Source organism: Athene cunicularia (assembly GCF_003259725.1).
Source record: "Athene cunicularia isolate RWA chromosome Z unlocalized genomic scaffold, athCun1 chrZ_part1, whole genome shotgun sequence".
Classification (NCBI taxonomy): domain Eukaryota; kingdom Metazoa; phylum Chordata; class Aves; order Strigiformes; family Strigidae; genus Athene; species Athene cunicularia.
In genome coordinates this window covers 22985723-23000518 of record NW_020799142.1, presented here as the reverse complement: position 1 = coordinate 23000518, position 14796 = coordinate 22985723, and the positions used below count along the sequence as shown (strand labels likewise).

At 35.5% G+C, this 14796-nt stretch overlaps 1 protein-coding gene across 6 annotated transcripts in view; it reads left to right on the top strand.

Moving 5' to 3' along the window:
* NIPBL (NIPBL, cohesin loading factor) overlaps window positions 1-14796 on the top strand; it is a 158535-nt gene that overhangs the window by 80451 nt on the left and 63288 nt on the right. For 5 of the 6 annotated variants that reach the window (XM_026865324.1, XM_026865322.1, XM_026865321.1 and 2 more), the window contains exon 9: window positions 1624-2256. The exons of the other annotated variant lie outside the window; for it this stretch is intronic. In XM_026865324.1, the coding sequence (XP_026721125.1) occupies window positions 1624-2256 (633 nt within the window). The remainder of the gene's footprint in view (window positions 1-1623; window positions 2257-14796) is intronic. 6 annotated transcript variants of the gene reach the window in all.

Here is a 14796-nt window from a genome sequence, read left to right as displayed (position 1 = left end):
TTAGACATCAGACAGGGCGGCGTGAAGGGCATCACAAGAGTGGGAATCTGGTGAAAAGCAAGTGAGAGATCTTTGTAGGATGTAGCCAGGACTTCAATACCAGTTGTTGAGTTGGTTTCTAGTTTGAGGAGGGGAGGTGGAGTAGTGGAAAGATCTTGAGAATCAGGCTGAGTCAAAACAGGGCTTCCCAATGTTGTGAGTGTTATTGGCAGAATATGGAGTAGTTGTTGATGGTCAAGAAGGGATGAGATTAATCCATTTTGTATCTTGCTCTCTGCATACAGAAGTTATAGGACTTCTCACAGAATGTACTAGGGAGAGACAATAAGTATAGCAGTCTGTGCAAGGAAGTCATCAGTAAAGGCACACCTTTCAGTGAATTTAAGCTTTGCTAGAGGTATCCATTCCTTTTTTTCATGTACAGGTCATTACATGGCTGAAAGATTCTTAGTATTTCTTAAAATATCTGGTAGAAACTGTTGAATAAATCTGCTTTCTTTTTAGTGGTGTTTCTTGAATGAAGCACATGGGGACCTGTATTCCAATTAGTTTTTCATTGTTATTAGAAGTAGTGACATATGATGACCTGAACCAGAATAACTAATAATAATCTCAGTCACTGCTTTTTGAAGATCAGTATTCCCCAGTGGATGAATAGAATCTGATAAATGTTTGCTTTAACAAGAGGAAGCTGGCCCTACTGATCCAGCCAATAGGCTTCCCCTCCTCCACCCCATATTCGTTTTTAAGCCAAAAATTATAGCTCAAAATTATAATTGAGACAGGTTGAAAAATCTCTGTTTTTCAGAGGCTGACAATATTATTTTTTCCTGGGCTGACAATTATGGGGAGCTGGTTTAATTTGAGAAACGAAAATTTAAAATTTGATTAATTCGAGAATGCTTTTAATTAAAAATACCCTCTTTTAAAAATTCCACTAGATACACTCATAGCCTGGAAGGAGTGCATATAGAAATAAAAAAATCTTATGTTTAAAAACAGAGAGGGCAGATAAGACAGGGAATGGTAGAAAAATGCCTTAAGTGTTTTCTAGATAGTAATGAGTGAGGAGGATTGGAATAAGCTTAACTAAAATTTAAAAAAAAAAAAAAAAAAAGTTGAAAATGAACTGTCAGAATCAAAGTTTAGTTGTGCATGTTTTGATTATATTTTCTTTTTTATTAAAAATGTGTGGCTGAAATGGCTAGTGCCTATATACTGATCATTAAGTCTTCACTGGACCTTATTAAGAATCTTTTTGATCTTTCCTTTTTCTCTAGTCAGCTTGCTTTCATTGACCATTTTCTAATAGTTGATATTCTGAACCTGCAGGTACTATTTATTTATTCTTTTTTGGTGGTGGTTTTTTTTGTTCCATCTTCTCTGAAATGATCCCTTCTTTGCCTGCAGTGGACTGCTAAAATTTCAAGGAAATAGACTGCAACTGTCTGGATTACATCTTGATCTAGGAATGATGTGCTTCCTACCAATCTTATTTAGACCTTTTGTGAACACAAATATATGTAGAAATACACGTTAAAAATTATGTAGGTTATATTTAGTGTGTTTTTATATAAACATGAAACAACATAACTGTTCAGTTTTTCTGAATTATTATTCTAGGATCAAGACAACCTTTAATCCAACAATCTCAGCCTCCACCTTATTCATCACCTAGAGATGTTCCCCCAGACATATTGTTAGATTCTCCAGAAAGAAAGCAAAAGAAACAAAAGAAAATGAAGTTAGGCAAGGATGAAAAAGACCAGACTGAAAAAGCTGCAATGTATGATATCATTAGTTCTCCTTCCAAGGACTCCACTAAGCTTACATTAAGACTCTCTCGTGTAAGATCTTCGGATATGGACCAGCAGGATGATATGCTTTCTGGTTTGGAAAACAGCAGTGTGTCAGAGGGTGATATTCCTTTTAATGTGCAGTACCCAGGACAGACTTCTAAAACACCCGTTACTCCACAGGATGTTAACCGCCCACTAAACGCTGCTCAGTGTTTGCCCCAGCATGAACAGACAGCTTTCCTTCAGGCACAACAAGTGCCTGTTTTACAACAGAACACTTCAGTTGCTGCAAAACAACCTCAAACTCCTGTGGTACAGACACAGCAACAGGTTTCGCAACAAGGAACTATAACGTCATATGATGAAGTAGAATTGGATGCTTTGGCTGAAATTGAGCGGATAGAACGTGAATCAGCTATTGAAAGGGAGCGATTTTCAAAAGAAGTGCAAGATAAAGGTAAAAGGATTGTGTGTGTGTATACACTATATATATTATATAAATATATATATATGCATATAAACCCCATATATATATATATATATTTAAAAAAACTCTTCCTGTCATTGTCACATAGTTCAATTCTGTTTCCTCAGTGTAGGCTCTTCTGCGACATTCATCTCCATTCCCCCCCAACAATGAACTGTAATCTCTCATATATGCAAATTTTAAATATCTGGTATTCTGTATTTGGGGTCTTAATGGATGGAAAGTGAAGTTCTTATGTTCCAGAATTCTTTTTAAGCTACTCTTATTTTGAACCATGAGATGGAATGAAGTACAATTGATGTTGTTCATAGTTTCTAAAATCCTGGCAGTACCATAAGTAAAAATTTGTAGTAAGTTTTGGTAGTTGAATTATTAATTAACTACCCATGTTGCCTGATTTAAGAAAATACAGGAAAACTCTTTTATCCCATTTCTATTCATATCCCCAGTTGAACCTAATATAAAGGAGGTGTTAGATGAAAATCACAGATATTTTTTTAAAGACAGTGAAAATATTGCATAATATATACTACTATGTTATCTCCAATGTTTATTCAACTGGATATTCATTATTATGTTGGCATTACAAGCTTTAGAGAACTGCCATATATCTATATAGTCTCTAGCACAGAACCAGATGAGCCTCTGAAATGTTTTCTATTCGCTTCAGTGTCTGTACTGGTTTTCTTAACTGGTTTCATTGATTCTATCCTTCTCTGGGGTTTTTGTTTTGTTTTTTTCTGTTGTTAATTAGTTTGAAGGTCTTAGACTTCAGAAATCTTGAAAGTAGATACAAAGCCCACATGTAAATCTTGAAGATGTATTTTATTAATTAGGTAGTGATAGGTTAACAGTATTAAAAGTAATATTCAGCACTGTGTTTAACTTCCAAGAAAAAAATCTTTTATCATATAAGGCTAATTTATTAGATACTCCCAAGAAAAATCTTGCAAAATGGAAGAGGCTACAGATTATGATTTTGGAAGTTCATAGGTGAAAATGGTCAATTACAGACATACTTGCATGGATGCAACTGAATTTACATTCAGTTTGAGTCTTTGTCGAGAGCACAAATTTCCTCCCTATTCAAATATTTTTTTTCTGTTTTAAAGATGCCAGGATGGAAGGGAGGGGGGGAAGACAGAGAGATTGTGTGTGTGTGTGTGTGCGCGTGTGCTTTGTAAATGTGGTTGTTGCAATTAAGGGATTAACTCCTTAGCTATTTCTTATTTGATAACCTCAAGTCTTTTTGGGAAACATTGTGAACATATAGAGAAAATGTGTGCTCACCTCAAAAGAGATGTCTCCTGTCTTTAATTTTAATGAAATGAAATGGGGAATTTATTATATCTTCTAATAATTTTGAATTTATGGATGAAGAGCTTGTGGTTTGTCACCTAATACTTCAGAAGCTACTTCTATATCCACACAATTCAAGTAGAATCTCCAGCACCTCTTAGCTGAGAAGCATCTTGAAAAATGCACTGTGTTTTTGATGGTGCACCACAGCCTTCAAACACTTAGAACAAGTCTAAAACACACTTTCTGTTTTGTTCTGGCTTTCAGGAAACGTTGAGCATTAGTTGTAAAGGTTTTTTACTATAATTACATAGCCACAGACAGCTCTGATTTGTTTCTTTTGGGGAAGGGAGTGATTTTTATAGAATGTGATCTCAGCCCTTCACCACTGTTCCATAACCATCTTCCCAAATAACGGTTCCAACATTATGGTTCTCTTCTACCTGTGTCCACTGGCAGATCTCAGTTCTTCCTGAGTTCCTGCAATTGTTATTGCAAGAGTTGCTGCCTTATACTGGGACAAATGTTCACCATTTATTCACTGGTGTTAAGTTGCCCCTATGCTCAACAGCAGCTTTTTTGGCTGCTGAGGTTTCAGCCCTGAATGAATAGTATTGAGTGGAAGGATTTTTAGAAGTTTTTTTTTTTTTTTTTTTTTTGGTAATGCTTTTGCTGTTGCTTGTAAGTTTGTACGGTGTCTGTGAGTTGAACACTGATTGTTCTAGTTATAGCTGCTTGGCTTGGTGTGACTGCAGGAGGAAGCTTCCTCTGTTGTTCCTGTAGGATTACATCTGTAAGAAATACATCCAGTAACTCCTAAATATGTCATTCATTTTTGCATCATAACACATACTTGGTCTAATTAGAATGGGAATGTGTAGTGCTAGCTGATGCTTGACACAATAGCAAGTGTTCCTCTAGAGAACTTGAACTCAAGATGCTAGCACATGCTAAAATCTGCATGAAAGTATCTTTGCTGCTTTTGTAATTGTGACATGGTAATACAGACAGTAATACTGTGCTTTTTGTGTAAGCATATGTTGTCATCTTCCATAAATTGAGCAGAATTGTACTCGCAATTCTGACAGAAGATTAGTCGTCTCTTCTGCCCTTTCTTAAGACACAAAATCTCTATAGTACTATGCTTTGTCAGAAGTTTTCAGATGCTTTCTTATTAACAGTAAGGCTTTAGTTGGATATGATACGTTCTTTCTGAGGCTTGGAACCACTAGTGTGGTGAAACTGTGTATTCCAAAGGAGAGGCAGAGATTGGTGGGAGGGGGTCAGGTCTTGTTAAAAATGATACAACTGCTACTCTTGCCTAAAGTAATGCTATGGTCTCTTTTTTTAATGCTGAGGTTCTTTTATAATGTTTGGTAGAGGTGGAAGAAAAACTGTTAAAAATTCAGCTTCCACCAAACAAAGCCCTTCAAAGTGGGACACAGTCTCCGATTCAGATGTGGAAATAACACAGGGTTTTGCAGAAGTGCCTTCTTTTTTGAAAACCAGTGTATCTTTCTGGAACCTGATTGTCATGCTTTTGCTTTCTGAAAAAGGAATTCTTAGTGCAAAAATCACTAATGCACAATCTGGCAGATTTGACCTATCAGATATGCATAAGGAGTGATTTTATAGTATAGACCTTTTGCCTCACGTCTGAGTGCTTTTCAGAGCTCTGTTTTCATAATTCTATCAGGTTTGGTCTATTTTGATCGTGGATTAAGTGGATTATATAATCATTTCATCATGATAGGTGTGAAGTTTGAAAAACTTGGTTTCATCCTTGTCCTCTGTGTGGAAGGACAAAAGTCCATCTCCTCTTCCTACTTGTTCCATCAAGGAAGTCTCTCTGTATTGATTAATTTTGCAAGTCATTTGTCTGTATTTGTTAATGAAAGGAGTAGCTGGAAATTTTGGAGGTAAGAGTCTTGGCACCAAAAGTTACATTCTAATACATCTGTCATGTTTAATAGTCTCCGAACAAATAAATCGTCCATGGATCATGACATACCTCAGGACTTCAGTTCCCATTGTCCCCTTCACAGTGGCCTCTGTACACTCATGAGATACAAGTTGTCAATCAATACTACATCATCTCTTTGAAAGGATGTGTAGTATTACAGATAGATCCTGCTATTATTTATCAAGATTTAGATTATCTGAGTTGGAAAAGAATTGATTTGGAAGGGCTAATACAGCATGGGATTATCTTTTTCCACAACAGTTGCTAAGTGAACGATCCTCTCCTTAGGTGCATTTTGATATTTTGATGATAGAATTTATTTAGAAAGGTAATGAAGCTTCTTAGACACTTTCTTCTCTTCCAATCACCATCAGCAGTTACATTTCCTGTACTACTTGTGCTGTTGAATACTTTTGAAACAAGTAGAAGTCCATGTTCTGAACCTGTTTTGTTTGCTTAACTGGAGTTGTGTTTGTTCACTTAACTGGAGTTGTGCTTTGTTCACGTTCTGAAGTTGACTACTCCAAGAAAGTACAGGAAATCCTGTTGAGTTTTAGAAAATTATGTCCTAGGAGATTCTGTTCTCAGGAATCTTTTTTTTTTTTTTTTTCCCTTGGTTGAGGGTGGGGGATGTTGAGGGAGAAATTTCTTTTTGGTAACCTCATTTCATTGCATTAACTCATGCTTTGCAACTGTTTAGATACAAGTGGACTATTTTTGTGAATAGTTGAGTAGTTCAAAGCTCATCAGTCGCTTTTGGTTTAAACTTTTCCTAAAACAATACATTAAGGATTTAGACCCCTGCTACTGAATTAATTTTCAGGTTCGAGTTTTATACTTCAAGACCTTTCATGCTTTTCTAAAAACCCCAAATACAGTGAATTTTAAAAAAAAATATTAAATATCAGTATTTAAAATATTATTATATTAAATATTAAGATACTAAATATTATTATATTAAAAGGAATACTGAGTCTTCTAGGAAGGGGAAAGGGAAGATAACATTGAAAATTAACTGAAAAAAACAGAAAGTAGTCCATCTTTTACAGATACTCTTTTTTCAAATTGCTTTAGTTTTTTATTTTATTCAATTTTGCTAAATTTTAATTTGAGCTCTTCCATACATAGTATTGGGTGTTCAGTGTTAGATTTTACTTCAAAGACACTTTTATATAATGCAGCTGTCCTAACAGATTAAGGTTACTTGTCAAACTTTTTTACTTGGAAAAGGCATTGTTCTCTGGAGCTTGTGAGAAGAGTAATGAAATCATTAATCACTAACCATTTCACTGGGAGGCTAATATTTTTTTTTAAAAACTCAAAAGCATTAGAAGCGTTTTTTAAATGAGACAAACCTACTCGTATCCGTGGTTTTTTACCTATATATTTTACCTCTGAGGATCCATTTTACCTACTTTGGAATCTTACTGTGGATTCTTTGAATTAGGAAGAAGTGAAGCTGTAATAACCTTATTTCCAATAATTGGATCAGTTAGGGGGCATTTGGATGCCTGCTGTGGGCCCTTCTTTTTTAGTTCGTTCCAAGCCCATAGCAGCAGAGACACACATCCCAAGAGTGTGAATCTGCCGGAGCAAAACTCTCAAAACTACAGCTATAGGTAAGTAACCTTTTTCTCTTACCTTTTAAGTTCTTTATCCAGCTCCTCTCCTTTTCTCCCCGTTACCCATCTCCCCCCAGAAGTTCCCGAAAGAGGAAACTAATAGAAGAACACTATTAAGAATGAATAGTTTGTTTACATCTAATTCTATGTAGCCAATTAATGTGTAATTATATCCAGTATATTCGCATTCATTTCTAAAAATATGTTATAGGGGTTTTATTTCCTTAAAACTGAAGCTACAGGTGTAGTCATTTTCATAGTAACCTTAAGAAGTTCACAGTTGCTAATACCAGAAAATGAAATGACACAGTGTGAAATATAGTGTGTCTGTGTAGTAGGACAATGTGAGAATTAGGTATCACGTATTTTGTGTATACAAGCTTTCATTAGGTTTGCATTTTTAGTGTGATGTAATGGATGAAACTGGCACCTCATATAGTTTTCCCAAGAAAAAGCAGCTTTGCAACTTTCAGTTCCTATACAACAGAGATTTTGTGTGCATGTGTGTGTGTATGTTTAGGTGTGTTTTAAGAAAGTAAGGGCAAAAATTGCCTCTCCTATCTAAAGAAATTGCAGTAAAGTGCTGCAATGTTTCCATCTATCAAGGAAATACTTAAAAAAATATTTTTTATAAAGAATGAAATAATGATTAAGTAAAAAACATGTTTAAAAAATAGAGGCATATTTGTTGTGCTTTACATAGGGTAGTGGAGAAACAATAACTAAAACTTAGCAGTTTGGTAAGAAGTCTAATTTTTTTTTATCTGTAGCTAAACTAAGATTAGAAGATTAAATATAACATGCATGTAGCTTATGCCCTTGATTGTACCTGCTAGATGGATGGGAGGATTTATAATATTACTTACCCAGTAGTGATTTTGTTTGGGATAGTCACTTCTCTATAATGGATTTAAATCTTGATAAATTGCATTTATAATTAATAAACCTTATTAAGAGTTTAAGCCCAGTATTTCTATAGTTCATAGTCACTAAGTTCACTCTGACATCAACCTAAGAAGACACAGACTTTTTTTCACTACCGTGCAAGATAAATGTTAGTGGATCTAGTTAATTGAGGATATTTTTGATTGCAAGGTATGATGTCAGAATAAAATCAACATCAGGAAGGGAGACTTCAAGGTCATTGCTTATTTCTAAAGTTTGCTGTTTATACAATTGAATTAAAAACTAATTGGATATGCTAATCTGTAAGCGATACATAAAATAAGTAGTTTTCATCAAGTCTGCTGTTAGTGTGTTGCATTTTTCTTGTGCAATTAGGTGCTGCATTGTGTATTTCAAAATAATTGCACTTCAGGTTTTGCTTAAATATTTTAACAATTGAGTTTACAAAACTATAATTCTTCATGAAGCAATCACATGGATAAAATTCAGCATTTGTGTCAGAAAAATTTACCTCATAAATAAATTAAAATTATATTGTTTGTAGCAATATTAAATTCAAGGAGGTTAAGTTACAGATTCCAATCTCTAAACAAGTGTAGGTACTTGATTATACTTTTCTGTAGTTCAATTATTTTAATTTTCTCTTGTAATATTTCTTTTGTTTTTACTATAATTGACAGGGAATAATGAGACAGACATCCTTAAGTAGAAAAATTCATAAGATAAAATTTTATTCTCCAGTTATGCCGATTATGTTATTGTTTAAAGGCAAACTTTGCCAAAATGAAGATTCTCTCTACACCCTAAAAGCATGTTAAAGATTCCTGTAGTCTTTTTGTGTTTTGTTCTGAATGAGTTTGGACAGCCTTCCTGATGGGCTTTCCTTTTTGCACAGTGACGAGAAGTTTGATAAAGTCTTTTAATGAATTGCTAAAAATTAGCAGCTGTTTCTTTTCAGATTCTCAGAAATCCCTTCCTCTGAACTGCAGCAGCTGGAAGCCCCTGTAGTCTCTGCTTCAGAGACTTTGGAATTACTTCTATAAAGCTTCCTATATCAGGTTCATGACTGTACTTTCTTAGTTTCTTCTGTAAGGGAGCAAGCAGTGAGAACAAAATTTTTGGCTCATGTTTGCTGAGTCTATCCCTCAAGGGGAGAAGCTAGTACTGTGGGAATATCTTCTACTGATGAGGAAAGTTCTCTTTGGTTGTTCAATTCTTTGTTTATTGGAATATGACTTTGGGGAAGGTCAGGTCAGGTGAGAGCAAACTCTCATGGTCAGTAATGCTTATGAAGTAGTAGAAAGATAAGAATGAATATTTGCCCTTACTCCACGGATAGGTCATTCATCAGTACCATTGATTTTATACCTTCCTTGTATTCAGACTAGATTGATTGGTTTAGATTCCTGTGGTCTACAGGACACTGTTGGTTGGGGAGACAGGGCACCTGGACAACTTTGAAGAGATCTGTGGAAAATAACTAAGAAAAGAAAACAGTTGTCGTTAGACATAGATTTGTTATTTAGATGTATAGTTATGTGTTACCTGTTGAAAATTCCTATTCTTGACTTAGCTTAACTAAAATAAGCTTTTAATTGGCCTCTGGCTGACTTCTCTCTGATGTTGTTAAAAAATGGAAGGTTTGACAATAAGTAATAACTGCTTAAGACTGGTATATGTGAAATTTATTCATTGCTGATTTAAATAATTCAAATAACTGGTATTTCAAATGAGTGGAAGTATCTCAGTAATATCTCAGTAATCTCTGTAGTGTGTTAAGAGTTTTAGAATGTAAAACTCTTAATTTTTATGCTTTAAAAAAAGAAAGTTTTTACTAGAGTCATCCAAATTGGTTCACCCAGAATTCAGCATTAGAGGATCAATCTTCTTTGTGGTTCTGAAGAGGCATACCTTTGCATTTAACCATCTTGTATATCAAGTCTCCAGTTGCATCCCTTACAAGGTGTAAATGGGGAAGTAATAATTTATCTATTGTGTCTTTGAGATCATTTGAGATTGTTCAGAAATCTCTGGATTTGAGAGTCTACCAACCAGTGTTAATAGAGCAGAGTGTTAGCAGTTTGCTAAAATGAAGCTTAGCAACCATACACATGGCTATTATTTACACTTGTTACCTTTTCACAAATATTTACAGAAGGTCCACTTCAGTTTGTTTGGACAAGCAGTTCTAGAGGGTTTTAGGCTATCATCCTATTATACTCAATAGTTGAGTGTCATCTGGGACCTAAGGCAATCATGAGGTTTGCAAGAAAGCTGTAACATCAGAGACTTGAGCACTAATGCTGTTCTGGCTGAGGCTTTGGAAAGATTTCAGGTTAAATGGAAGAATGGAGATACTTCTTTTATATAGCTGTCCTCATCCAGCTGCTTAGCTTCCAAGCATATCCATTATCCGTTTTATCCAGGATGGATATTCTTCAAATCATGATTGACTCACAGTTTCAGCAGAAATGTTTTTGAAGGTATCTGTGGTTATTCCAGTGCAATGATTTTTTGCACAAAGGTTCCACAGGAATTGATTATTTTCTATATCTGAAAGTACTCTGAATTTTAACACAGATATTTCCAAAGATGAAGGCCACAACCTGTCTTCAGGAAAACTGTTCATAAGGGGACAGGTGAGAGCTAACCACTTGGAAATCCAGCTAATCTTTTTTCCATTTCAAACTTCTGGTTCCTGTAATGTTTTGTTTCTTGCATCAGAGTGACTTGGTTAATTTGACCGAACATCACTACTGTTTTTTAGAATAAGACAGCTTATGATCTTGCTTTGAGTATCAAAGTACTGCCTTTTGGTGAGCATGTTGCAATGTAAAGAGAACATCCATGCAGATTTGCCAAGACAAAAGGATGTACACAAAAGAGAATAACTGGGATCAGACAGTGCTCTGAACTGTCATAGATTTGTTCAAGGAATTGAACAAAATATAGATATATATTGGTGTATCTACATTCCGGGGGGGTTGGTGGGGGGTGTACGGGGAGGAGCATGCTTCTCAAGAGAAAAGAATCTGAAAACAACAAACTTGGATACCTGAATCTCTAATATAGTCAGAAAGCTCTTCTGTGGCTTACTATCTATTTCAGTTATTATGAAAACTGTTACAAAGAGTGGAGCATAAAGATCCCAATCACACTTCATTGGTCTCAAGGGCTTGTAAGCCTACGTGTTCAGAACTGTGGCAAGCTTCACATCTAGGTCTGCAGAATTTGAAAGAAAAACATTAGTTTGATACTTTAGCAAAATTATAGATCCTGATAATAAAAATAAATTCTACTGCCTATGGAATGAAGTGGATGAAGCTTGGATACTGCTGCCTTGAAGGATATGAGGTATATTTGAGTGGATATTGTAAAAATTCCTAAGTTCATTTGTTCATCAAAACCCTAACGGGTCTTGGAACTCATGACTTAACAAAGCAGATGTATGTAAACTTGCATGTATTTGATTGTGAAAGAGAAGGTATGAAGACATCTGTTTTCAGAGGGTAGTTACTCTCTCATCACCTATCTGATTCTCTATTGATTATTCTCATATAGTTCAAAGTAAGTTCAAGATTTCATAAAGACTTGCAGCCCAGTGGTGTATTTCAACTTTCATATTTCTGCAGTTACCATGGCAACTTAAAAAGTTTTTGTTCTCATTCAATGGAGTTTTTTCATTGTGCTTCATGAAGATAGTGGTACTACCTACTCATCCTACCTTTTATGCCCTAGTTCAGCCTGATATTTTCATACACTTGGGCCAGTTTTTTTGTCCTGGATCCAGAAATCTCATAGAGGCAAAACAGTAATGATCAAGTCTAGTTCTGAGGATCACCATCAAGATGCACAGAAAGTATGAAGAAATCTGTGAGTTATCTGTAACTCTGTCTGCAATCACCTTGCTGTTTAGGAAAAGAGAACTTTGAAGGTGTGCCTTTCTTCTCAGATAAGATGTCAACAGGTTGTGGTTGTGATAATTTACTAAAACAGCAGTATTCAGTTATCAAGAGAAATGAAGAAGGTGGATCAGAAGAGCTCTCTATTTAGGGGAAATATGTATGCCAAGTTGTGATGTGATCATCTACATGTATATTCTCAACTTACAAGTTGACGCTTTGGACGATGAAGAGCAGCAGCATTTTGAGCCTGGTCAGTTACAGAAGTTCAAGCAAGAAAATTGGTCCTACTTGAATTGTTTTGGTTGTTTAATCTTGGAGCCTTCAGCATGAGGGCTCTGAAAGGTGAGTTTTGGTTGATCCAGCTACAGCTGTTTAAGGCATCACAGCTCCTGGCCATCTGCATTCCTCTTATAGTAGGGGTAGCAAAGGAAAACATTTGCTTGGCTCTTAACTGACTTGTTCAGGTTAGGCTCTGGTAGGTTAGTGCAAACCACCTTCACTAGTGCCTCATGGTGATGCATTGAACAATTAAATGCTCTTGTGGAAATATGAATTGAGTGTTCCCTTCTGGTACAGGTGATAACCTCAGTTAAAGGAGTGGGGCAGATAACTGGTAACAGTAATGTCTTAAAGGCTACTGTTGGAACCATCAGAGCTTTACAAGACTTTTTCAGTGTGGCTGACATTTCTTTAAACAATTAAAAAGCTGACTGCTTTTTTCCTAAGAACATCAGTTTATCAATTTGTGTTTCAAAATTTAAAGAGTTTTAATTGAGAAACAGGGTAATGATGTGTGTGAACGTATGTGTATTAATGTATATGGGCCTTTTTAAAAAAAAAATCAAATTTGAAACCTATTAGTCTGGAAGCTTCTACTTCATGACTATTCATAAGACCTGCCCTGAGGCTTAGTGAGGTCAAAGCCTTCTTAGTCTCGGGAAGAAAAAGATTTTTTGGTCACTGCATGAAGATGTTTTTGGTTTTTTTGGGTTTTTTTTAATTTTAATCAGTAGTGTAGGGAAATGAATCGAAGTTCTCTTATGAATCCAACAGCTGCTGTAATACAGAAAAAGCAAAAATCTCCATGCTAAAAAGCTGCACCTTTCATTTGGCAAATTTACTTTGCTTCACATCTTATCATAAAGTTGGCAGGCATTCCTATAGGTTTCTGTTGAACTCTGAAAAGTTCCTTATTTGCAGTTGACCATTTTCTGCATGGAGTTTATTGTATCTGTCTTTACTGTCTTCCAGCCATTAAATGTTGCACATAATTTTGGAGTTTAGGAAGTTAGAGATGTACAAATAGATTTGAGAATGAAAATGATGGGGGGAAAAGGCCTGTTCCATCACTGGAATTGACCATTACTATTTGTTACTGTGTTCTAATGTTAACTTTGGAGATGCGCCTTCAAAGTTTAACTCTTCTAAATAAGAAACTTCAAGAAATATAGGAAGAAATAAGAAGTCACATGTTATAATTCTCGTTTATAGTTTGAGAGGGTGTGGGGGGGTTGTTTCCTTGGAATTTACTTCCCTACTCCTTGATTACATCCTCCTAACCATTCATTCTCCTGCTCCCAAAGAGAGAGCTGGCTCATTGCATCTGGTGATAAGGCACCACAAATCTAGGCACAAAATAAGTTACTTTCTTACATTGCATTTGTGGTCTAGACATTCTGACAGTAGATCTACAGCAGAATTTCCAACCTATGTTTAGTCACTCCTTAGACTTAAAGTCATATTCCCTGATTACAGACAAAGTCATTGTTTTTTTGACAAATTAAAAATGATAGTTGAAAAATGAGAATATAAGCCTTAGTGCAGGTAAGGCTTTTGGGTTTCATGGCAGAAATTAATTTTAGTTTAGAGTACAATGTTGATAATATAAATATGTTGTAGTTTGAATGAATAGAACATATTCTTTTGGGTACTTCCATGTGCTTTTCATTTCTGTGAATTCTACCACATTACAGGATGTGTGGTTGGCTCACTTTATTTTCTGTATTCTACTCTTAATGATTTTTTAGTATAAACTGAAAGGCTTGTTGCAGAGTCAAGCTCTTGGCACTACATAAAATTACCACTGAACTTTTTATTTCATCCATGAAAAGCATTGTGGTTGCAAAGGGAAAATGCTCAATCTTAAGTGCCCCCCCCCCCAATACGTATGTGTTATGGTAAAGACTCCAACTCTCACTATACTGTTTGCTTCAAAGAGAAGCGTGGAGTGTTGGAGTTACTTTAATAGTTTTTGTTCATTGTTTGTGTCTTCCCTGGCTAAAATATGTGTGAAGTCTAACTGATGCACTGAATCAAGTAGGGAGAACCTCTCTTAATCACTGCAGATCCTTGCGTAGTTCATGTATAATGAAGCAGGCTGAATCTGCAGAAATCTTTCATGGTAGTATTCCTCAAAAAGTACTTGTGGAGGTGCACCTTAACTTTGCCTTTGCAGACTTTTGCTTCAAGTGTAATTGATTAGTTTGGGGGGTTTTTAATGGGATTTTTTTTTTCTTTATTGCAGCTTCTTTATTAGATGGTTCCCTTGGGAATTATACAAGGGACTTTGATCTCATATGTTTTGAGGGTGGGTTTATTAATGATTAATTGGCACCTGTAGTAGACTGGCAATGAATGATAGTCTTAAGTATTTTTAAAAGTATTAGCTAGAGAAGTTCTATTTTTGTTTTTAATTCCAGTGGATTCTGTTGCGTGTTCACATACATGTTGAGGAGGATAATTGGTTGGGAGTGGAGGGGAATGGACATACTTGCTTGGACATTTACCAGCCTATATATGTAATTTGTGATTTTTC